Source organism: Rosa chinensis, chromosome 2 (genome assembly GCF_002994745.2).
Source record: "Rosa chinensis cultivar Old Blush chromosome 2, RchiOBHm-V2, whole genome shotgun sequence".
NCBI classification, from domain to species: Eukaryota; Viridiplantae; Streptophyta; class Magnoliopsida; order Rosales; family Rosaceae; genus Rosa; species Rosa chinensis.
This window is the reverse complement of record NC_037089.1, coordinates 65,844,813-65,870,295: the sequence shown is the minus strand read 5'-3', so window position 1 is coordinate 65,870,295 and position 25,483 is coordinate 65,844,813. Positions and strand designations below refer to the sequence as shown.

The following is a 25,483-nucleotide window of genomic DNA, read 5'->3' as shown; positions in this document are numbered from 1 at the left end:
AGAATAAGTTTATGATTATGTATGTATATACCATATACATAACTAGTGAGTAGTGATGATCTTGATTATGTATCCTCATGGTATATTTAATATTTTTATTTTTCGAACAATAAGTATGCTAGCATTCCAAACAACTCATCCATAATAACAACATTATAAATTTTAAATACACACCCCTAACTACTTAATATACATCCCTATTATTTTATATTTCAAATCAAATTTTATAGTTAGGTTAAATGTCCATAACAGACATCTACGTATTAGAAGAAGAAAAATTGAATCACACCTATTCTTTTTTACGTCTCTTCTTCTAAATCTAGACACTGCAATACATCTTTCTTGTCCACACTTCATCATATGAATTTCAATAATTGACATGAATTCTTAAGACCTCGTTCAGCAATCTTCAATACATCGTGTTTCGATGAGATAATTATAAATTCTTGAGAAATTTTAAAATGATGGAATCAACCACTCTATCAATTAGAATTTCATAAATCAAAATTTAGAATTTGAAATGTGTAAAGAAATTCGAAATTACACATGTTTTGATAGAAATTGAAGTGAAGAATTCGAACAACAATTTCATTCATTTCTTTCCACATAGAAATTCATAATTTCCAAGAATAGAATGTCAAACGAGGTAATTCATGTTAAGAAGTTATGAATTGCTTATTTTCATTCAAATATCATATCTTTTTGTTGGAGAGGAAAGATCCCACGTTGGAAAAGTTACAAATAAAATATAACTTATAAGTGGGTGGCTCTTATCCAATTGTACCGAGAACTTTTGTGATTAAAACCCAACACCTAATGGGTGGTTAAGTTGGGACAGTATCGGTACAATGGTGGGCCACTGGCCACGTTTGTCGCTGTTTAACACTTTTTCCTTCATTCAAACACACCGTTGAGGTGTGTGTTCTTCATCTTGTTTATTATTCTCATGTTTAAAGATTTGAAGGGAATAATAATAAATTTTTAAGGATTTCTCAATATCTAACACAAGTAATTAATATGAGCATACCTATACTAATCATGCTAAATAGTAGCCTTCATATAGTCCAATAATGGAATATTTCATGGTTTTTGAGATTAAAGGTATTTTAAGTACTTTGAGTTGTGTATTCTCAAAAAAAAAAAAAAAAAAGGTACTTTGAGTTGTGTATTTAGTAAAACATTAAAATAATAAATTAAATGGGTAGTGCAGTGAGAATGAGTTATGTATTAAGTAATTTTAAAACAATCACATTAACGGATTAACCCGAGTCACAAACATCCCGAACCAATCGCTTAACTTTTTCTTTTTTTTTTAGATTAAAAATCTAATTTTCTTTCGAGTGAAAATCACTCAATTTATTTACTTATTGCATCATTTTTGAAAAAAAAAAGAAAAAAGACATGAGTTTGTGGTATAATAGGAAGAAAAAAGAACAGAGATGGGAGTAAAAGCCAAGCCCAAAGAGAGCGATGAAGCTTTGGGAACTGACTGCGGTACTGTGCCTGATATGGGCGCTAACGCTCCTCTACGGCGAAATGCTCGCCTTCCGGCTGCCGTCTCTCTCCACTTGTCGATGGCCTCATCACTCTCACTCTCAATCTCTCGACTATGTCAAGGTGGCCGTCCTCACAGACCCGCAGCTGACGGACAGAACCTCCCTCCCTCTCCCTCCAAAATCCCTCGCTCTCGAATTGGTTCAATTCTACTCCGACCTCTACATGCGCCGAGCTTTCCTTTCCTCCGTGCTCCCCTTCGATCCCGATGTTATTCTCTTCTTAGGTGATTACTTCGACGGCGGTCCTTATCTCTCTGATCATGAGTAAGTCACCTCTGCAAATTCCCCAAACCGATCATCAATCTCTGCATTATATCATATCTTTGTTTCGCCTTCAACAATTCTAAAGAGGTTTCTGATAGATGGAAATTAGGTGGAAGGAGTCGTTGAGCCGTCTCAAACATATTTTTTCACTGAGTGGCCAAGAAAGGCATTCAACCATACCGGTTTACCGCATTCCCGGAAACCATGACATCGGATATGAGTTTCTCCACTCTCGTAGGCCACAGGTATTTAAATTTGATGGAAGCTTATGTTTTTGGTCTGGGACTCTGGAAATAACGTGTAAAGTAAATGCATTTTCTTTTTGCACCTGTGTGTATCAGTAGACAGGTTTAAATGAGTAATGTGCATCGGTTTATAAAAGGGATCGGTGAATAATTCTAGAATTTGCTCTGAAAATCGGCCAAACGGGGTCGAATACTGGCTCTAGACATTCACTCGATGATAAGTCTTGGAGAAAGCTGTAGAGTTGATATGAACAACTTCAATTTGCTGCAGAGAGAATTTAAAGCTCTCTTTCAGAGAGGGCTTTGTGCAGGTGTTAGCTAGCTGATTGGGTTCTCAAATTCATTAGAGACTTTTCCAGGCAAAAATGCAGCTTTTAAGTTCATCTTGGTTGCAAGTGAGATAATAATTTGAACCGAGTTGATTTTGGCCGCAGGAGAAATGCCCCGGAATAATTAGGAATTGATGCCTGAATGAATCCTTAAAAATAAGATGACGCTGTTTATAGTCTATGTCTCTGGTCAGTTAGTGGCACTATTTCACTATTGCAACTTTTCTTTGCTAAAATTACTTAGCAAGGGAAAAAACTAGGGCTGCAATTCCTACATTGAGCTGATTTGATTGGGGGTGCTGTATCCTGGAATCCCTTTTAGAAGAAAGGCAAGAGTACTGACTTCTTTCCTCCCGCTTTCTTCACCCACAAGACTTATACTTGTTGTGACAACAGTTAATTGAATGGCTGGGGATAAGAATGGTGTGGTCAACAATTGGAAAAAGTTCAAGAGGCTTGTTTACTACAGAAAAAATTCCACTGGATTTCAAACGTAATGTGTGTCACCTTTCTAAGTTCATTCTCATGAAAAAGCTTCGACTAGTCCATATTTGAATGTTAGCATCGTACATTTTTTCAGTTCCCATCAAGTTCCTTCTCCTGAAGAGACATTTCAGTCCATGTATTCAATTAATCTTGACCAACCTGAGATGCGGTAATTTTTAATTTTTTTTCCATTCATGATATATAACTTTCCCACTATCAAATCTTATGCAGAACCACTATTTTATTGTAGTTTTATTTTTCTGGAAGGTCATTCTGTTAAGCATCTTTATAATATAAGATATATTTAAGGCTGTCTGAATTTTTTTCCCGAATGCAACCCCATGTATCTGGTTTTCCAAGACTTTGTGAACTGTGTATATTTCTTTTGGAAGTTTGTTTCAACAAAATCTTGTCAAGATGGGTATGTTTGTCTCTTAATCATCTTATGTGTTTCGTTATTAAGTAGTATCTTCTTTATGTAAACTAGGCAATCAGACGGTATGAAAAGGAATTTGGTAGCCGAAATTATCAATTTACGGTTGGAAAAGTGGAGTTCATTGCCATTGATTCCCAAGCTATTGATGGTATGCATTAAAAAACTCTACTTTTTTTTAAATATTTTTTTAATTTTTTTAATATTTTTTTTAATTTTTAGTTTGTGTTGGTGGAAATTATCTTAGAAACACTGCTGTTTCCCCTGCCCCTATCCTTTCTTTTTTGTTTTGATTTTTAGGTAATGACTAAACCCTTTTCTTCAATTCGGGCTAAACATATAACTCTTTCCAAGACAGGTCATTCTTAATTGGTTTTCTTGCTATCAGACAATTATTTGATTTCATAGTTCTAAAATGTACTGGTTGGCAAAAATTTTAAGCACTTTCGGTGAAGTTTAAAAGCATCTGGAGTGGTTTTGGAAAAAGCAGAGGGGAGGTGCTTCTTCTAGGGAAGGTGCCTAGAGAAAATACAGAAAGCGCTTTTTTCCTTGATGGAAATATCAAACTTCCTAATCTATTCCTATCTTTTCTTATACCAAATCCCCAAGTACCCTTTTACACGTCCCCCCAGCCTAATAGCTTCTTAACCCTTATTGAAATGCCCGAACAGCGATATTTTGTTTTCATTCCTACGTGAAAATTAAATTTTGCCTATATAAAACGTCTAATGGGGCATTGGATCTCAAAGACTCCAGCATCATCTATGCTTGGTGCAACATGGTTCACTATGATTGCAGGAGCATTTAAATTGGTTAATGTTGAGTTTTGATACTGATCACTTAAATCAATTCATCTCATGTATCCGCAGGAAATCCTCAAGGATATCTGGCTTCCTCTACTCGTGCTTTTGTGAAGAATGTCTCTCTCGGTACATATATAATCTATGCTCAGTCATGTTAACTTTTCACTCAGTATGTTGAAGTAATTCATCTAATTAGTTGCATTGCTGTAGATGTTCAAGCTTATCCAAGGGTTTTATTGACCCATATTCCATTATATCGACAAGATGGAACAGATTGTGGTCCCAATCGTAAGTCAGAAATTATCAACCAGGTAATATACAATTGTCATTTGATTTAAATCTTAAACAAAGTTTATCCTTGTGCATTTCTTAAAGGCATAATAGTGATCATATGGTATGTCACTATATTGTAATGGGTTCTAATTATTGAGTTTACTCTCAGCACCTAACTCGTAAAGTTTTCTATTTTACTTGCATGTTCAGCGGATTAATGTGCATTCTCCTGATATTCAAGAAATAGTGTAAGTGTCTTCTCTTGTGTTTTCGACGATTGACGTCATGAAATTATGTTAAATTGGAATCTGGTGGCTGTTAGTTAAGGGTTTGGTTGAATAGTTATTACAACTGTACATTGTACAGGTACCAGAATTACGTTACCAAGGAATCTTCAAACTATTTATTGGACTCCATTCAACCAGTAAGTTCTGTTTCATCTCTGGGATGCATGTTATCCATTTCGTCACCCTGAATGACAGACATGGGTCACGGAATCCAAAACTATATGACTGTGTCTGATACCCTCTATGCCGTCCCCATCCTTATCCCAAAAGCTCAGGCTATTTAGCTATTTTTAAGCGGATCCTTCGAGCTCATAGTTTTCATAGACATTTGTAAGATGTTTTTTCGTAAGCAATGTGTGGTTCTGCACTCTGTCACTCTCTGTCCTTGTTATGCATCTTTTCTAGCTGAGTATTAGCCGTATAAACTGTTTCAGTAATGTTGCCATTCATACCAAAGTAGATGTGGTGTTTGACAATTATGTGGTTCATACAGTTTTCTAAGCTTTTGAAGTAATGAGATAAGCAAAAATTGTTGAGAAAGAAGGTATTTAAAGAAAAAGGACTGTAAAGTTACCTTTTACCTGCAATGATACTTTGTGTCTTGCAGGTACTTGTTTTATCTGGTCATGATCATGATCAGTGTGATGTTGTCCACAAGTCAAAATATGGGCCTGTGAAGGAGGTAAGCACCCAATGTTTTGGCATATCTAACTCTTATCAGGGCATATGATATATTGTTGAGAATTATTTTTCAGCACACTCTGGGGACAATAAGCTGGCAGCAGGGAAATGTGTATCCATCTTTCATGTTATTGTCTGCTAGTAATTTTGTACCTTCAAATACAGCCAGTTCTGAAGAGGCAGTCTTAACTCAACTGTGCTTTCTTCCTGTGCAACTACACATTTATATATGGTAACTCTTCACAGATGAGTAGTGATGATTTTACAGATAATATTGGCTAGCACTTGTGACTTCCTACTTATCTTTTCTGAAATTGTCAGGTATCTGTCACTATTTGTTTTGACCCTTCTTGCCCTCCTGCTTTGGCCAACTGGTGGTGTGAGTTTTTGGCATCATTTTAGTGATCTAATGGCGTTTGGCAAACAACTAATAAGTAGCATTACAAGTAGACCAAAAGAGAAAGATGAAGATCTAAACTGTGAGTATGAGATGATGTGGGATGCAGAAGGATCAATGCAACTTGTCAAGAAAATTTCAAACGTTGCTGTTACCAGCAAAAGTGAGACAAGCTCAGTTGAAAGGTTTGCTTCTGCACTGCATTTGCATATCCCATTTATTTTTGTAAACGGCTGTGCAGGTCTGTATTGAATTGTGCATCAGTTGTGTTGAGTCGATGGGAGTTGGATCTATTATGTGTAGTCAATTTTATTAGCCTTTTATTCACCCATTGCTTGCTTTCTTTGTTTTTATTCCTTCTTAGCAGAGGTACTGCTGTGATGCGGCCGACAGCTATAAAGAATATTTCTCAGGAGTTAGAGGTTTCTGTGAATGCCGATGCCGATGCGTTTGATCCTATGGCAAAGACACTTTCTAGAGCAAGTAAATCTTGGACAAAGTTGGTAATCCAAAGATTGGTCCGGACATTTCGAATGGTCACAATCATCGCTGCTGTAAATGTGCCCATTTATATGTTGTTACTTTTCAAGGATTGGATTGACTAATTGCATCCAATTTGAAAATTCAATGGATTATGGCTAAAAAAAGAAGATTCAATGTGCTCTGCTCCATGAAGTAAAAGGACACCATTTCAAAGTATAGCTCCCATCTTGAAGTTCCTCATTCATCAGGTGAATGAATTCTATCACTTCATCTGATAGCATCTTCATGTTCTTTTGATCTTATAGAGAATCTTAAATCTTGTAATCTGTAGCAGCTGACCGTGTTTCATAAAAGCCATGTAAATCGATCTGTATTGGTGTAATTTGACTGTAGTTTGTAAAAGGAACATGTTTTGCTTTTACTGGCATATCTTTCTAACGGTTTCAGGCTTTCAGCAAATTTCGGTTTACTAAGTTTCTGAGCAACTTAGAAAGCTAAGAACAGCAGGCCTGTAGATCCGACTGGCAGAGAATTGATAATAAATAAGTTAATACTTACTAGAAGCTAGTAATAGGAAAATTTTGTATGATTATTGCTATGAATGATTTAAATAAGCACAAGATCAACTACACTGGGTTTGGTTTGATATCTAATTTGATGATTCAAGTCCAACTAACTTGAACCTCACAGGTACTAAAAATCAGATGAGAAACAGAAAATCCTTCTTTAGATTCCCTCTATATTGCCCCACACATTATTTTAGTGCAACTGGAACGACATACACATACACTGATAAGAAAAACTTAGATGAACTTCTAAGATTATTCTCAGCTTGTCTGCATCTCATTTGAGTTTGCTGTCCCGACTTTCTTAGAGCTGATCCATGGTGGGTGGGCAGCAGTATTCTCTTCAGAGCGAATTCTACACAATATTATCGTACTGCGCCCGGACTCATCTACGAAATTAGATACGGAACTTACCGTATGTATATTTAAACTGGATTTTGCACTGTGTGTGTTAAAAGTTGGGCGCAGTGCACCTAGCAGACACAACTATCTCTTCTGATACAAACAATTAAACATTTTATTGATACCAATTATTGCATAACCCATGTTACAACTTACAAGTTCTTCTGTTTTTGGCCACGTACTAGAAATGATTACATAGCAATTACTTGCCTCTATTAGTACTACATTGGCATTCCAGCCGATACAAGCTTTATATTCCCCCACATTGACAAGGGTGAAAACATTTTGTCCCCTTCACTCCAAAGAAGTGAGGGGAAAAGGAAAAACGGGTAAGAGAAATAACAAAGATAAAAATCATACGCAGCAGCAGTAGTAGTACTATTTGAGCCTTGAAGCAGCAACGCTGCAAAAGCCTAGCCTTTCAGATACAAAGACTACTCCATATATGTGAAGCTACATAAGTGTCCATGCTTGAAGATCACAGCCGGTTAAAAAGTAAGAGTGTTGGCATAAACCTCTCTTGTTCCCCGAAAACCTTAAGGGTTTGCCCCAAATTAGGTCAAAAAAAAAGAGCAGCAGTACTCCAGAGGATCAAGTAGAAGATAACCCACACATCAAAATTAACCGGCCAGACCATCAGAAACAGCGTCCTTCATGAAGTAGTAGTGTAGTGTAGGTAAAAGGAAAAAGGTAAAAAAAAAGAGACTAATATAGTGATGATGAATGTTAGGGTTTCTAGTCATCTCCTTGAATGTACCAGCAGAGAAGCATGGTGGCGCAGCGGCGCAGGATGTAAATGCGGGCACGTTGCTCCTTCACTAGGGCAGCACATTTGCCACTGAAGCCACGCCTGCTTCTCTTTGTCTTCTTGCAGTGTTGAACTTGAACGACATCCATGGCGAACAGGTGAAATGATGTGAAAGGAATAACCAAAAGAGAATGGAAAAAAAGGAATAGATGCTCAGAGAAGAGCTCGAGGAAGAGTATGGGGTGAGGGAGGTGAAGTATTTATACAATTTGAGAAAGCGAAAGGGTAACTGAGTTTTGAAGGAAGGGAGTGAACATGGTCAGGTTCGGAAACTGAGGGATTTGCAGCCTCATCAGCAGCTCAGCATAGTTTTCTATGCAGGAAGGGGGAGTGAACGTGGGGGTCTAAGTAATATAATACTACATGGAAACTACCCCTTCAATTTACCAATGTAACGTAAGATTTATGGGAGTTTGGAGTGGAAATAAAGGAACCGTTTAATGTATTTAATATTAGTGTGTTGTTCTACTTTCAAATGTATGTGCTAAAATAAACAGGCGGCAATCAGCATTTCGACTAAGTTTTAGGTGAAAACTGTGAAATAGAATTTCTAAGAATTCGAAGAAAACAGAAACCCTAAATGAAAAACAAAAAACAGAAAACAAAAACAAACTGAAGGAAGGAGGCTGAAGGCTTTCATTACTAGTCTTTAGGACTTTACATGTCTTATATTTCTTAAGTTTATTCTTTGCACATTATATATGCCTCATTTTAGTATGAAATGGTCTCAATTGTGATCAGTCTATTATGTTTTCAGCCTATGTTTACAGGGTTAAATTGTAAGTCTTCTTTTTGTCCACGTTTATTTTCTCATGGTTAGATAGAGCTTCCTAAGAGTATCTTTAGCAGACTCTCTATTTTGGCTTTTTAGCTATTTTAGAGAGCATGTTTAGCTTTTTATATATTTTAGCAGTTACACCAGATTTCTAAATGACTCTCTATTATAATTTTTAGTTATCTCGCTCCTAAATATAGAGAGCGAGATGAGGCTCTCTATAATCTAAAACATTCATTTTGAGTTATTTTATGTAATTTATAAATATATTTAAACCATTTAATCTTCATTTAAAAAATAATATAAATTCAAAACTAGCTAAAATAGAGAGCACTGATGCAGACGTATTTCTAAAGTGGCTAGCCAAAATGATTTTTTAGCTACTTTAGCTAAAATTTGACTAAAAAATGGCTAGTATTGCTAAAGATTCCCTAAGTAGTATCGATCATTAGCATTTATTTAACTTGATCATAATATATTGTCGTTTCTCTCTCTCAAGAAGTGAAAACATTCAATCGCACATCTTTAATTACAAATTAAAAGTTAGATTCAAGGGTTGATGCATCATTTTTAAGATAATGCATCATATACAATTTTTTTTCAATTATTAGAAACTAGCAAGACTCACTCACTATATATGTGTTTTGAAAAAAAATTAAAAATAGTGGTGAAACTTTTCATACAACTACCACGTTTTCTACTATTTCTTTTATTTTTATTCTTTCGTTTTTATTATACAATTTACTATATTATCCCTATTGATTAATTACATTTTAAATTTTTTTAATATATAAAAGTTAAATTGATAATAAATTTCAGTTTTTTGCTATCCTATTTTCTTTTAATAATAGTATAGATAATACGACATTTAAGTGCAATAATGCACCACCAAGTGAATTGACTAGTTGAGTGTAGTCTTCAGTTCAGAAACACTTGGCAGGTTTACTTATTTGGAATGGAAAATAATCATGAATCGGAGACAATTAGAATTGTTGAAGAAAGGAATCGGTATTGATTCCGGAGGAGTTGATTCCTAAACTCATCTCCACCCTTTGTAATCAAATTCCTGAGTATTCAGGAATCGATTCCTTATAAGGAGGTGAGACCTACACCCATTCTGATTCATTCATGTGTTAGTAAACGCAGAAATAGTTTTATCCGGAATCATTCCGATTCCTTTATGTGTTAGTAAACGTAGGAATAGTTTTACCCCGTAATCATTCTCTTTCATTTCAAGTAAGTAAACATGCCTTATAAATGAATCGAATTCTTGACTTAACCCTAGCTAAGAGTTTTGCAGTAATAACTAATAAAGTAATAAACTACATCACCGATGTAATAAAGACACCAAATAATATCTAGGAACCAAGTATTGAGTCATGGATTAGAAAGCTGGCAAAGGTGGGCACGAGAACTAGAAAAGAGGAGAGTTGCTCAATCAAGACGAGGCAGAAGTATTTGGTATGGGAACAGTAACCCGGCAATCTGACCTCAATTCTGAGGCAGTTCGTTGGTTTTGTTGGATCTCCTAGGTCATCATCACGTCTCCCAATACTCCAATACCCTAAAAACTAGAAAACAATCCAATTAGTTTAACTCAAATTGCGAAGACATCTTATTGTAAATTATACCTAGCTAAATGTAATGTGCCACAATGCCAACTGTTAACGAGGAAATCTTATATGAGATTGTTCAGTCATATGTCCAAACAGTGTTGCCAGTTTGCATTCATCTATATAATATGAGTCTGTGACTACTGACTACTGGCTAAGATTATATATGGATTGGAGGCTTCATGGAGCCATGGTCGACTTTGCTATATATTTAATTAAGGGTCTCTAATTATTTGTGAATCAAATCACATTTTACAATCATTTACTTCAGTTGAAGTGGCAAAGCTTACCTGTAGGGGTGTCTTTGGTGCTGGAAATCCGAATCTGTATCTCTTGAAGTATCACAATGAGCTATGACTATCTGGTCAATGAGGACAACTCCTATCACTATAGATTCTATGGTTGTTCAACGATCTCTTCGTGATAATTTAACTCTTAAAATTTTTCCAAGTTGATATTGCATAGGGTATTCAAAGTCCCATCCCTTTAATTTGGCTCAAACGACTTTTGCAGGATTTCGTTTTACCATAGAACCAACTCGATTTTTGAGCTCACCACACAATATATGTGGGGATCAAATATACAAATCGCTTCTTTATTAGATTTTCTATAAATGATATGTACGTTGATCTCACATTACATGTCATTCTCATGCATATTAGTAATAGTACTTAAAAGTTAATTTGACAATTTTAACTCCAAAAAAAAAAAAAACTTATTTTCAATTTCGACTACTACAAACATGAGGTGGTCATTACAAAGGCGCCCTTTCCACATGTCTGGCTCTTATCATTTAGCATTGATTGCTTTTGTATATGTTTTACTTTTTCTTATATAATTTTTTAGAATGATGTATAAAAATTACAAAGCCCCTTAAAAATAGACAGTTCAGATTATGTGATCAATATAATTCATGTAACCGATCTAAACAAATGGTTAGTTACCGGTTAGCTTTAAAATACTCATGCAAAGAATAATCCTACAAAATCATGTATTCGGATTTAAAGTGGAACTGCCGCAACCTACTTCAATTCAACTTTGTAGATGATCTTAAAGAGATTTTGTGCGTGTATATTATGCATTAACATGGAACAATCATATAGAGAGTTCCCACAAAGTTGGAGGCTAGCTAGATCGAACTACTGGTAACTTAAGTAGCAATTTTGATGAATACATGGTATGAATTAGAAGATCCAAAGAGCCTCGACTGTCTCTTCGAAGAACATGCCTTCGTAACTTGATAAGTGGTGGATTCGATCTCCATGGATATTATATCGATCCTTATGCAATGTATATCATAAAGCAGCTGGTTGATGTATATTGCAAGCTTCCATCTTCCCCAGCCTGTAAGTATCTTGTACGAGCACCCGTACGTACACATCCTTAACAATCACTTAATGGTTGTTTTATGTACACTCTAAACAAAATTGACCTCTTCCTTTTATGATTAAGATGAGACATGATTCTTTAGGAAAGCGGTTATTGATACTCCAGAATGTCATTTTAAAGTTTAATTAAGGTTAATAGCTTTTTCAATAATCTTTATTAACGTTTTTATTTTTATTTTCTGATTCAACTAGCTAGGTTATAGCTAGCTAACCCACTTTCAGAAAAAAGAAAAGAAAAAAGATGTATAGTAGATAGGTAAGAAATCTAAAAATGTACATGTTTCTTAGTGAGGTTGAGAGTTTTATCACATTATGCAATATAACTATACAGTATAAGTACTCAGAAGATGGTTAGGAGTAAGACAAGGACTGCGCTAAGAGAAGTTTGTAAGTTATAGTTTGGTAGTTTCATCATAAGCTATAGTCGCGAGTGCAGTCCTTCCGCACACAGCTATTTTTACTGCCTTACCTCAACAATTCCTTTATCACTTTATTCTTTTGTTGTCATTACTGCATCCACTCTTAGCGTGTGTCAATTCGCATTTTTTATTTTTATTTTATACTTTCTTTGTGTCTATCAGTATTAATTAAGCAAATGGTTAAATTTACAAAAACCTTGCAATTGCCCTTGATTTATTAAGGCTCTAACAATAATTAATTTCATATATAAAGGATAAAATCGTAATTTAAAAATTATCTTCCTTGAACGTGGAAGAATTTCTCTCAAACTGTTTTTGAAGATTTTTTTTTTTTGAGGTATTAAAAGACAAGAACAAAAATTGTCCAATAAGAAACAAACCCTAAATATATTTTTTCACACACAAAAATAGAACAAAAGATGAAAAAAAATACAAAAGGCGAATTAGAATCAAAGGATATGGCTCCGACAAGGAGGAAGAGGACCAAGCAGAGGAGAAAGGCGAGGGCTGGTTTTACCAGCATCAAGATCAACAAGGAGGAGTGAGTCTTGACGCTCCTTAATTATGAAAATTTTGAATAATTGGGAATAACTCCCAGATGGAGAAGAACAAACATCTAAAATTTTGTGTAAGTTCGAGTTTTTTGGGTTTCTCTTCGTCATACTTCCTTTTGTTTGTGTATCTAACACCAGTGTAACCTCAAAACAGGTAGCAAGGGGAAAGAATCAAAGGATCATCTAAAATTTGCCCGTGATGACCTTTTGGGCATAAATATTCCAGGTTTGTTATTTGTTTTTTTTAAGTCTGTGGGAGGATATGCTAAGCTGAAGAGTTGTGCTTATTGTTTCTCTATTGGTCACTGGGAGTGGGAGGACTGTGAATATTGTCCTAGACCCAAGGACGTCGTCTTTGAGAAAGATGAATACTTAGATGGGGATGGGATTTCCTCAGAGTGAGGATGAGGATGCATTTCGACCCCTTAAATAGTGCTCCATGGGGACTATAATATACCAAAGGCAACTCACCAAATCCATCTTCAGGTCCCCTAATTGTGTCATTTGCTAGGGCCTTCCACAACTCTAATGTATTAGTTTTGTGCCAGGTTTAAGCATGACGACAATTGTTATATAATAACTACGACTCCCAAATCCATTTTCTGTTTTATTAATTCTGAGTCTTTTAATGTATCAGTGGCCATCAATTTTTATGCCTTTTAGAATTCTCAGTACATTTTCTTAGTTTTGTGTGTTTTGAGTAGACGGCTATATAAGGGCCAATATTATGTATGAAGAGATCGGTGGTGCAGCCTAATGTAGTGCTATTTTGCTTTTCTCATCTGCAGCTTGTGAGTATAGGTGGTGTATAAAACTTTAAACAAACCAAATTTTAGTTTAGTGCTATTTGTGAAGAGTTCGGTGATGCAGCCTATTGTAGTGCTATTTTCAGATTTTGGTTTTCTTATTTGCAGCTTATGAGTGTAGGTGGTGTATAAAACTCTAAAAGAAGCCAAATTTAAGTATAGGTGGTGTTTTGGGCCAGGCAGCCAGAAAGCGAAGAAACGAGATCAAAGGCGAAAAATTAACCACCATTGGTGGTTGAGTTGATAAGAGGTTTTAGGTGTGGAATTCTCACGGGTTTGAATTCCGCCAGGTTGATTGGCGTTAAAGAATTATAGTAGCACAATAACTGAGAAAATGTTTATTTTTTATGAAATTATGAATAACTTAGAATAACTTTTTGTTTATTAAACATTTTTTGTATTTAAACTGCCAACTCCAAAAAAAAGAAGAAAAAAAAGAAACTGTCATTGCAGTTAACAAAACGTCTTAAGATCTTTTTTTTTTTTTTTGTAATTTCTTCAATTCAGTTTGCTGTTATGTTTACTATTTTATCCTTCATGTGTTGAATTATAGATTTTTAGACTATAATCAAAGAAGGGTAAATTGTGGGTTTTTGAAAATTTAACCTAAGCCTTATTGGCTTAATTAATACTGATGATGAGTTTGACCTAATTTTCCAACTTTTCAAGAAGATATATGTTCTAGGAAATCTCCGGGCTTTTTGCAGGATGTCCTTTACGAAGATAACTGTAATACTATTAAGCATGCTCAAGGTTAAGGTATTACGTCCCCCTTGATGCGGCAAATAATTAATATTAATAATATAGGCGTGGGGATGAGCCTCCCAGCTAGACTGGGTTCCAAACCCCATTTTTCAAAAAAAAAAAAAAAAAGTATGGAGAGATATTGTTATGGAAATTGGCCGGGAAGCCCATTCATAATCCCATTAAAAGATTTTTGATAATGAAATCGGTCCACTGGAGATAATTCATGCTGCAGAATGCTAATTAGAGCATTAGTCATCCAAAGCAAGAAGTTTTCTTCATGTAATGATTTGGCCTCATATTGAATTCTCAGTTTCTCACCTTGAATTTGGTTAGAGGGAACGACAAAGTTGATTTAAAGAAATGTCGAACCAAATCATGGAATACAATAATGAGGTGATGTAGAATCAAAACCCCGGAAAGTGTCCCTCTTCATTGCATTAATTTTCTTCTAGTGAAATTTCATAGGAATGAGGCTTTAGCCCGCTTGCCCTTTACCTTTCTCATTTCGAGCTTCTCGGTGACATATACAATATGGTACTTTTTGTTTTGGGGGTGGTAAAACTAATACAGTATGGAACTTTGAGAGTAACATCTGCCACCTTGTTGTACACCTCGTGAGGGCTGGCTTTTCAAAGAGATACTTCAGGCCGCACATGGTCATATAGTTCAACATGCATGGTCATATAGTTCAACATGCAGGGGACTAGGTGTTGCGAGGCCTATGTAACAGCACAGCAGTTCTTTACAAAGAGACTCTCGAATGAGACTAAGCAGCCACCATCCGTTTTGACTCACTCCTGATAAAACTGAAAACTCTCTAAAATGGAGCCCAGTACGTACTAGTGAAAAATATAATCGGTTGACGGTTGAATTTTGCACTAGTAAAAAGAGCATTGATCCTCTAGACCAATATAGAGTGTCATTTACAAAATTTGTGGAACATCCGTTTAAGTGTGTGACTGTGAGAGAGGAAAACTTATTACAAGATCCCGGATCATGGTACATGTGGTGATCTGAGTTAATATCATTGATTTATATGACATGTACTTGTTGCTGATTGGTTCTCTTAATTTAATTTTTTTTCACCCTTGCAATGGTCTCCACTAAATTCGAGTGATATTATTAGTTCGGACCATTATATGGCAATGTCACTTGATAATCCGGGACCATATATAAAAAAATTACTCGCGAGAGAAAGTATGGATGTTGTGCACTTGGTCTTAAATTAGTATATAGTATAATTTGTTCAATTCTGGGCAATGGCCATCTTAATTGCTTTATTATTGTTGTTTGATGAAGAAAGAGTAGAGATGTAATAAGGCTGCTATAACATTGAAGTTAGCTGCTAATAAATTTCAAGAATCTGTAAATTTGTATTCCACAGTGTATAAAATTGATGTATTACACTAGAATCAATTAATGAATCATGCAAGGGAACCGAACAGAGAGAGAAGCAGTCGAGAAGGAAGCATGACCAACATCACCGATGACTACCTTGAATTTGTGGCGGAGACGCGTGTATTTGATACCATTTCTTTCAGGAAAGAAGAAACAGATCATCTTACAAAAGCGGCACCGGCCGGCGTGGACATACCTGCGATCAGATTCTGCCTCCACAGGTCCCCTATTTCTTCCACTGCCGGCTGCGACAGACTATGCATTATTGTAAACCAGGAGAGATGACACAAATGACTCTGTCCAGGTTTTTCATCCTGTTACGTACAGCTCTTGCTTCCACAACCATTCATGGGAGCATTGTAAACCAGCCGGTGGTATATATATCATATCTCACTCCAGCTTTATGAAATGCTAGCTTCTGCAAGCCATCTTTGACATATAATCATGATGAGACACCTCCATCAGTACTCCATGTAATTGATGAGGTGCACGTACGAGCTAATGGAGCTTATTAACATGGACCTGGACAGTCCATGGATCGATGCTCCACGACCTTTGTTTTATGTGGGTCTTGTTTAGTCCTCTTGTTGTACAAATTGCGCGCTGCGCTTCTCTGCCAATTTTGATTGGATAGTATGTACTCTAGCCCTGATCGGTTAAGCATGTCCCGCAGGGTCGGTGAACATAGTACATAGTACCCAGCCTACTGCTTACATAAAAAAATAAAATAAAATTAAAAAATTAAAAAAAATCATGCAAGGGCAAAGAGAGAATGCGCAGAATGAATAAAAAATAGTGTTTCTAAATGTACCCAGCAAATTTCTTAGTATATCTAGCAAATTTATTTGTTTAAATATATATCTAATTAAACCACATAATTTCCCAAACTAACCTTACCTTGTACCCACCAAAAGAAACATGGCAATGAAAACTTCTCACTCCTTTCAAAAAAAAAAAACTTCTCAGCATCCATTGGTACCATCCTCTTTGGTGATTTTGATTAACCAATCCTTTTTTTTTTTTTGTGTGAAAAGCATGGATTCACTAATTCAAGTCTTGTCCTTCATCACGACTCTTGGGTATGCTAATTTAACTACCTAATTTAACTCAATTGAAGTCGTGAGAAAAATAGAGCTTTTATATTCAACTCGACTGAATTTGTGGGATATATGCTCATTTATAGAGAAGGGTGGGATTCCTGTAGTTGGAATAGCAGAGTTTGATTAGATAAAAATTGGAATAGCAGAGTTTGATAAGGCCTCATCAAAAAGCCCGCGGATCAAGTGGGCCGATGGAGGCCCGCCGGCCCTGATGGCTGAAAGCTCGGCCAGGCCCTTTAAAAAGCCCGCAAAAGCCTGCCTCGGTGGGTAGTGGGCCGGCCCGCAAAAACCAGGCAAAAACACGGCCCGACCCGTAGGCCCGGCCCGCCAAAGGCCCACTAGGCCCGGCTCGTAAAAGCCTGCTAGACCCGGCCCGTAAAAGCCTGTAAAATATTATATATATATATATATATGTATATATGTAGATATGTGTGTGTGTTTATAAATATATATATATATATAGACATATAGATATATATATATATATATATTTGGGGGAAGTCTAAGGTATGTTGATGTTTGTCATACATCAACTTTTTAATAAATATATATTAAATTAAATTAATTGGTGAAACCTGTTATTCAGGTCAACAGGTTAACCACTTATAATTTGACATGTGTACTTTTAAAAAAAAAAAAATACCATAGTAAGTACTCATTTATTGTTTTATACGTAAATCATTCAAAAACTTGTAATGAAGATCGTAAATGTAGTAATTACCATGCAGCTCAATCAAACACTCCTCAGTGTCAAACTTATCAATCAAAAATCGACATAAATCTCGGCGTACTCGTGTGCATGACAATTGCACTAATGTACCAAAGCCCAATTCAGTTATTGCTGCAATCTGTTCCCCAGAAAATTTAGAAACAACTTGTAATAGATTGGAACCACATATTTGCATATTAAAAGTTGCAAATAGAAAATAAATAACGTAAAGCAATCTCTTAGAAACTTAACTAGTTACCTCATTATCTTTCTTCACATTCTTACCGCAAGCAATCAACTCATCCGCTTGGATTTTTCTGACAAAAATGAGAACGTAAACAAAGTTAGCAGACTTCAAGCACATGGGAGGAGCAGACTTCAAGCATCTGCACAAATAGCAATCAGCACTCTCTGAGTCAAATTGCAGTGTCAAACACAAAGCATTATTCGAATTTACCGAGCATCTGAAACCACAGTACAGTTCGAGACCAATTTTTGATCATCACCTTTAACCATGATGTAGACTGTGTAGTATTACAACTTGACTTCAATTGATAAGAGATGACAAAATTGAAGGTGGTAAGCAAAATTGTTCTCAAGTTTTCAGTCAGGGAAGAAAGGAACCCTGTAATGCCTGCACTATGAGAAATCGGAAGCACCAGAAAAACAGATGTAGAGCTGTAATGTGTACCTTCAGTTAATAATTATATGACAGAAAGGGTTTTGTTTTCTCGCTTTGTACAAGAACAAAACTGGACAGTTTCTTCCTCTTTGTTTTCTCGATCATTTGATGTCCTATTCTCTTAGATATATTAATTTGATTCGAACCCAGGATATTAATTGGACATCGAATTTGACAAATGACTTGCTTAATTATCACTGAGGACAAAGTCGATCTCCTGCAGATAGTCATTATCTTGTTACAGTACTAATGTAGGTTCTTGAATCTTGGATTCTTGATGGATATATAGATCCTTTCATATTTGACAAGTATCTAGCTGTGTATACACACACACATCTCATCAGTTAAGTTCTTTCAACAGAAAAGAAAAAGAAAAAGAAAATCCCTCAACATCAACAACGTACTGTTATATATCAATATATGTAGTACACACAGCAAGAAAGAAACAAAGAAATAGTACCTTAATTTGATTCGAACCCGGCTGATTGCATCTTGCCTAGTTAAATATAAGCAAGAAAGAAACAAAGAAACAGTACTTGAAGTTATACGTACTTTTCCAAACCCTTGATCTCTAAGTGGAAGTAGATGGAATATTTCACTTTAGCTTGCGGCTGAGGCCCTAATATTGCACATAATCATCCAATTCAAATCACACAATCCCTGAACCACATCATCCAATTTATATGAAACAGAAAGGGTTTTGTTTTCTCGCTTTGTACAAGAACAAAACTGGAATAGTTTCTTCCTCTTTTCCTCGTCTTCTCCTCTTTTTCAATTTAGGGTTTTTTCTTTTAATTTCATTGTAGATATGTAATTCAGAATTTTGAAAAAGGAAAAAATAAAAATAAATAGGCTACCTGGTAAGCAGGTCACCACTATTGAATATTCTAGACCGTTAGATATATTCATATTTTAATTATATCCAACGGCCTAAAATATTTGAAAGAGTTGATGTATGACATACATCAACGTATACTAGAATTTTCCATATATTTGTGTGTGTTTATAAATATGTGTTTGTGTTATATATATATATAGATATAGATATATATATATATAGATATAGATATAAATAGATATATATATATATAGATATATATATATATATATATATGTGTGTGTGTGTGTGTGTGTGTGTGTGTGTGTTTATAAATATATACACACACACACATATAGATATATATTTGTGTGTGTGTTTATATATATATATATATATATATATGTGTGTGTTTATAAATATATCTATATATATATATATATCAGTGTGTGTGTGTGTGTGTGGAAGTTCTTATACTTTTATATAAAATATGTGCTAATGTACATATATATATTCTACATTTCAGTTGACCAATCCGATCGGATTCGAAAATATGGTGAAATTGGCTAAATTTTTTACCACACTCATAATTTATTGTAATAAACCCATCAAACGGTCGGTTTTTTCATTTTCTTTTAATTGATAGGGGTTGCTCTTTGGAGTGTATGATATATAAATATTGGTTTATAAGAGTAACTACATTTGACCTAGTTGATCGAATTCGAAACTAGAACCAAATTGGCTGGATTTTCTACAACCACCATAAAACATTACAATCTCTCCATCAAGAGGTTGGTTTCTCCGAATTCATTTTCTACTTCATGGTTGCTTTAGAATAAACCTAAACAATTTAAATGCAATGTATAAGTCATACAACTTTAGGAATAAAATTGGTATAGACCAATGTGTTTGTAATTAATTTTTTATTTTTTATCTTATGTCCACGCACATCCATTGATGGAATATATACAAACGTGATGTGAAAAAATAAGCACGTTTCACGGTTGTCACGGCATCGGTCAACCAATAAAACATATAAGTGACTACGGTTGACCAATCCGATCGGATTCGAAAATATGGTGAAATTGGCTAAATTTTTTACCACACTCATAATTTATTGTAATAAACTCATCCAACGGTCGGTTTTTCCATTTTCTTTGAATTGATAGGGGTTGCTCTTTGGAGTGTATGATATATAAATATAGGTTTATAAGAGTAACTACGTTTGACCTAGTTGATCGAATTCGAAATGAGAACCAAATTGGATGGATTTTCTACATCCACCATAAAACATTACAATCTCTCCATCGAGCGGTTGATTTCTCCGAATTCATTTTTTACTTCATGGTTGCTTTAGAATGAACCTAAACAATTTAAATGCAATGTATAAGTCGTACAACTTTAGGAATAAAACTGGTATAGACCAATGTGTTTGTAATTAAAATTAAATTTTTTTATCTTTTGTCCACACACATCCATTAATGGAATATATACAAACGTGATGTGAAAAAATAAGCACGTTTCACGGTTATCACGGCATCAGTCAACCAATAAAACATATAAGTGACTGCGGTTGACCAATTCGATCGGATTCGAAAATATGGTGAAATTGGCTAAATTTTTTACCACACTCATAATTTATTATAATAAACTCATCCAACGGTCGGTTTTTCCATTTTTTTTGAATTGATAGGGGTTGCTCTTTGGAGTGTATGATATATAAATATATGTTTATAAGAGTAACTACGTTTGACCTAGTTGATCGAATTCGAAACGAGAACCAAATTGGCTGGATTTTCTACAACCACCATAAAACATTACAATCTCTCCATCAAGCGGTTGGGTTCTCCGAATTCATTTTCCACTTCATGGTTGCTTTAGAATGAACCTAAACAATTTAAATGCAATGTATAAGTCATATAACTTTAGGAATAAGATTGGTATAGTCCAATGTGTTTGTAATTAAAATTAATTTTTTTTATCTTATGTCCATGCACATCCATCGATGGAATATATACAAACGTGATGTGAAAAAATAAGCACGTTTTGCGGTTGCCACGCCATCAGTCAACCAATAAAACATATAAGTGACTACGGTTGACCAATTCGATCGGATTTGAAAATATGGTGAAATTGGCTAAATTTTTTACCACACTCATAATTTATTGTAATAAACTCATCCAACGGTCGGTTTCTCATTTTCTTTGAATTGCTATATGTAGCTCTTTGGAGTGTATGATGTATAAATGTGGATTTATAAAAAATTAGTGTCTTTAAAAATTTATTTATCAATAAATTAGTATCTATATATAAATATAGATTTTTTTGGTACAATATTGTTATATAGATATGTTATCTTTGGTTGTATTTGATCATTATCCATTGAATTTCCAAAGCTTGATTAAAAAAAAAAAATACGTGTGTCTTTAAATATTTATTTATAAATAAAGCCCGCAAGGCCCGGCCCAAAAAAGCCTGCAAGGCCAAGCCCGGCCGGGCCCGAAAAAGCCCGCAAGGCCCGCTTTATATGGACGGGCTTGGATCCTTTGATTTTTAATAAAGCCCGGCCCGCAATTATTTAAAAATATAGCAAAGCCCGGCCCGACCCGTTGACGACCCCTTTGATTAGATAAGAATTTGTAGCTTCTCTTGTTGATTTTGCTGAGGGTTTGTTTAGTATGTAATGGCGGACAATTGCTCTCTGCCTTCTGCTAGACCAACTTCATCTTTTTTCTCTATTGCAAGATTGTTCCCTACCTTCACCCCAAAATCCCTCTCTGAAATTGAAGCTGTAACGAGCCCAACTTCCATTCTCGAATCAAAGCTTCTTTGGTCTAAGAAACCCATTATGGTTCAAATCGAACACACCCAAAACCCCAGAACCTGAAACCAAATGCCAACTTAGACCTACAGTACCTAAGCTGAGAAATTTTCATCGCTGTGTTTTTTGGCTGGGTACAAGATAAGGGTAACTTGAAAAACTATGTTGTTTAGTTAGGTATCTTTAAAAATAAATAAATTTGCTGAATATACTTAGAACTTTGCTGGGTACATTTAGAAAGACCCATATAAAAAAGGTTAAAGAGGAATGATAAGGAAAAATGTGGCAAAAAACTTTATGGATGTGTATTAAGAAAATAGACATGTAATTTTCTTAATACACTTATATGTAATATAAGTCTCAAATTGACACTTATATGTAATTTTCTATATATAATTTGTCATGATTAAAATACGAAAAAAAAAATGTAAAAGTACGAAAAATTTAAGGAATCAATTTTTTTTCTTTTTTTAATTGGAATTAAGGAATCCATTTTAAAAATATGAAATACTAAAATACTTTTAAAAACACACCTATTGGGTTGTCGGTTTGCATAAGATGATTCCCCGAGTCTATGATGAATGGATGGATTAGTAGGCCCAGTGATTGAATCGGCCCATTTCATATTTCCATTACTTTAGAGCCGTCGACGGCGGGGAAGAGATCGAAGCGAGAGAGAGAGAGAGAGAGAGAGAGGAAAATGGCTTCGAGGGTTTTGGTTGGCATTCGTAAGCTGCTTGTTGGAACCTCCCCCCAATCATCATGTTACAAACCCTCAATCCCAACCTCCCAATTCTCCACTTTGGCCGTCGATGGCCTCTCTTCAGTGGTTCCATTGCAACCCATTTCCGGACACTCAGGGGTTTTGACATTCGATAAAATTCGAGGCAATATTCGAGGTAAGTAATTTCCCCAAAAATTACTCATTGTTTGATGAAGAAATGTTTAATCACTGTTTCGATAAAATTTTGACTAGATTGTTTTGATTGTTTTTTGGATTCAGATACATCTTTGCAAGCAGTCTGCTGCTTCTATGGCACTAATGACTTCAGTGAGTTCTCTCATAACTACTTTACATTCATGATATATTTTATAAACCAAGGTATCTGGTTGAACCGTTCTGCTTCTGCAGGCTTTAAGTACATTCAAAGGCTGGTGGACAAATTCCCTCCTGTAAAAGCATTTCATTTTGTCCTTGACGACAATGATAAGGTAATGCCGTTGTAATCTCATCTTTTGTTACTTTGGATCATTGTTTGTTCGAACTCGGGTATAAGTTGAAGTATGAGGGAACCCAATGTTTTGTTCAGATATGTTCCAGGGTAAGGATAGCTTATGGGTTATGTTGATAAAACTGTGTGTTATGAATGAGTGATAACTCGGTGAAGATAACTTATCGGTTTAGTTGATCAGACTGTGTGTAATGAATAAGATAACTCGGTGTGGTTGGTAAATGTACTCTTCATGAGTGCGTTAATTTGCTATCTCCCACACTGCCTGCTTGCACAAGAGTTATGCTATTCTTTCTTTTCAATATTTAACAATATTTTTGCTCTCTCTGTAGGATTCATCTTATGATGTCACAATGAGAACGTTGAACATTTCAAGTCTGGTAAAAGACTTTTTATTTTTATTTTTTTACTTTTTACTTTTTATTTTGTTTGGATGCAATGTCATATCTAAGTGCTCTTTTGCTTAATCTTTGGTTTAGGATACAATTAAAATTTGAGCCGTATGTTGCACCAATCTGAATTCAGAAAAGCTAACCTACCTATACTTAGCACGGGTTGAAATTAGCTTGTTCAAGCTGAGTAATATTTTGGCTTTTGCTTTCTTCTGGAAAATAGAAGGTTTGTTTAATTTTTGCGTGCATGTTTTCTTTGCAGCCAATGTATCATTTCTATCAAAATGGGGAAAAGGTAGAGGAGCTAGCTGGTGATTATATCAAACGCTTCAAGACAGTTCTTGAAAAACTTTACAAGTAATTAAATTCTTGGTTACTTTACATTTGCGTCCTTTTTTGAGTTAGTACCCTTGCAGGCATCAACTCTTATCCCACCTTTTGGATACCAACTGATGTGGCACATAAAACAGCGGCTTCTTGATATAAATGAAATGTTGTCGCATAATTTAAGATTTAAAATTTTTTATGGTTTGGAACATGATCATATGATCTCGCTTTTTTTTTTCTTTAAATTCCTTCTGATATATGGACTAATTGTATAAGGGGCTAGGACCCCTGTAGTTAATAAGAAATAAAGCTACATTGTGCACTGATCCTTATCATATATTTCTCATCTTGTAGCCCTCAAGAAGTTGGCACAAAAGCCAAGGAAAATGTGATGCATGAAGGCGTAGTTCGAAGACGGAACGAGGAGGAAAGAAAAAAGCCTATGATGAGCATTTATATGAATCAATTATTTCCAAGATCTAATTCCAGTTTTAAGTTATCTAGTGGGAATGCCTTAGAAGCTGAAGTTGTACGCTTAAGGGAAGATAAGTTCTTGGTAGATGCAGGACTTGGGACCCCCAGAATTTGCATGCAAGATGAGACTACAGGAGTGCCAAACCGAGCCATCAGGTTTAAGACTAAGGTGGGATACATTTCTAAGGGGGAGTGGCCGGTGAATCAGTGATCAAAGAGCAGATGTTGGAGAGATTCTTCATCGATGTAGTGGCTGGTGAATCAAAGATCAAAGAGCGAGCAGCCGCCAGGTTTCAGTCTTTGGTGGGATCCACAGATGTAGTGGCTGGTGAACCGCATCTTCTTCTTCCACGAAGATTCAGGCAGAGGCGAGCTTGGATGGAACTGAACAAGATTTGGCGAAGGAATAGAAAGGTAAAGGGCTTTATTCTTCAGAAAGTCAAGGGAGGTTATTTAGTAGGCATCGGGGGTTTCATTACTTTTCTTCCAATCCGCCGAAAAATAGCGATATCGAATGGTCGATTCACCATTGAGAGCATTAACCGCAAAAGGCCTAATATTGTTGTGTTCTAACAGCAGCAGATCCAACAAGAGCTTATTTTTGTCAAGATGAATTTGTTTCAACAACTGATCCTTTGTTAGGATTGCATGATGGTTGTATGCTTTGTTTTTGGATTTTTTCGTCTGTCTAAAACTTTAAATGTTCAGCTTCTTCAACTGGTCCTCACCTCACCGAGTGAAAGGCTTCATCTTCAAATAGATATAGGATTCTTCATCTTTACTGGCCAAAGAGAGAGGACTCCATCCTTCCTCTGTCTCTGATAATATGTTTCATTGCTCTACAGCAAATCTTGTGGGATCCGGGTTTTTCAGGTTAAGTGTTCTGTTCACCGGCTCACTTGGCTGGTCGGTTGAAATTTGGTCAGGTTAAATAAATGAAAAACTGCAAAATGGCCAACAGATGTGGTTATGTGACTTATGTCTCATTCAAGACTTGACTTTTACCTATTAGCGTCACTGGAAGCCTTTTTACCTTGTTCTTGTTCCATAATTAGTCTCTATTTCGTGTTATCTTTGTGCTGTAATAGGAATATGTGAATTTTTTTTTTTGATGACAAGGAATATGTGAAATCAAGTAGGGGTGTAATAATAAATATGTGAACTAGGTTGTTTATGCTTACCAATAAGTTCGTGTTTTACCCAGAACTGAAAATTT

The 25,483-nt window shown here is 35.4% G+C and overlaps 1 protein-coding gene, 1 long non-coding RNA gene and 1 pseudogene across 4 annotated transcripts; all 3 read left to right on the top strand.

Annotated features, from left to right (window-relative positions):
- Positions 1-1,436: 1,436 nt before the first annotated feature.
- Positions 1,437-6,696, top strand: LOC112190804 (uncharacterized protein C630.12). 3 transcript variants are annotated; one of them, XM_024330286.2, is made up of 11 exons: positions 1,437-1,820; positions 1,930-2,065; positions 3,368-3,464; positions 4,183-4,242; positions 4,327-4,427; positions 4,600-4,637; positions 4,756-4,813; positions 5,284-5,358; positions 5,432-5,589; positions 5,679-5,939; positions 6,122-6,696. In XM_024330286.2, the coding sequence occupies exons 1-11, from the start codon at positions 1,471-1,473 to the stop codon at positions 6,357-6,359; spliced, it is 1,572 nt and encodes a 523-aa protein (XP_024186054.1). In that variant the 5' UTR covers positions 1,437-1,470; the 3' UTR covers positions 6,360-6,696. The 3 variants fall into 3 exon arrangements, with proteins under 3 accessions (XP_024186054.1, XP_024186053.1, XP_040371456.1); XM_024330285.2 differs by having other exon boundaries at positions 6,119-6,696; XM_040515522.1 differs by lacking the exons at positions 4,600-4,637; positions 4,756-4,813 and having other exon boundaries at positions 6,119-6,696.
- A 5,891-nt stretch (positions 6,697-12,587) lies between these two features.
- On the top strand, positions 12,588-13,543 carry LOC121051971. Its single transcript, XR_005807667.1, has 2 exons — positions 12,588-12,836; positions 12,917-13,543. It is a non-coding gene; the product is annotated as an uncharacterized LOC121051971 (long non-coding RNA).
- An 8,939-nt stretch (positions 13,544-22,482) lies between these two features.
- Positions 22,483-25,282, top strand: LOC112188841 (annotated as a pseudogene).
- The last annotated feature ends 201 nt before the right edge of the window (positions 25,283-25,483 follow it).

What these genes read in the sequence shown, in the direction of transcription:
- LOC112190804 (XM_024330285.2), top strand. Translation starts at nt 1,471, where the DNA reads ATGAAGCTTTGGGAACTGACTGCGGTACTGTGCCTGATATGGGCGCTA. An exon ending in TCCACTCTCGTAGGCCACAG is followed by an intron (nt 2,066 to 3,367) that starts GTATTTAAATTT and finishes TATGTAAACTAG; the next exon opens with GCAATCAGACGGTATGAAAA. An exon ending in GAGACAAGCTCAGTTGAAAG is followed by an intron (nt 5,940 to 6,118) that starts GTTTGCTTCTGC and finishes ATTCCTTCTTAG; the next exon opens with CAGAGGTACTGCTGTGATGC.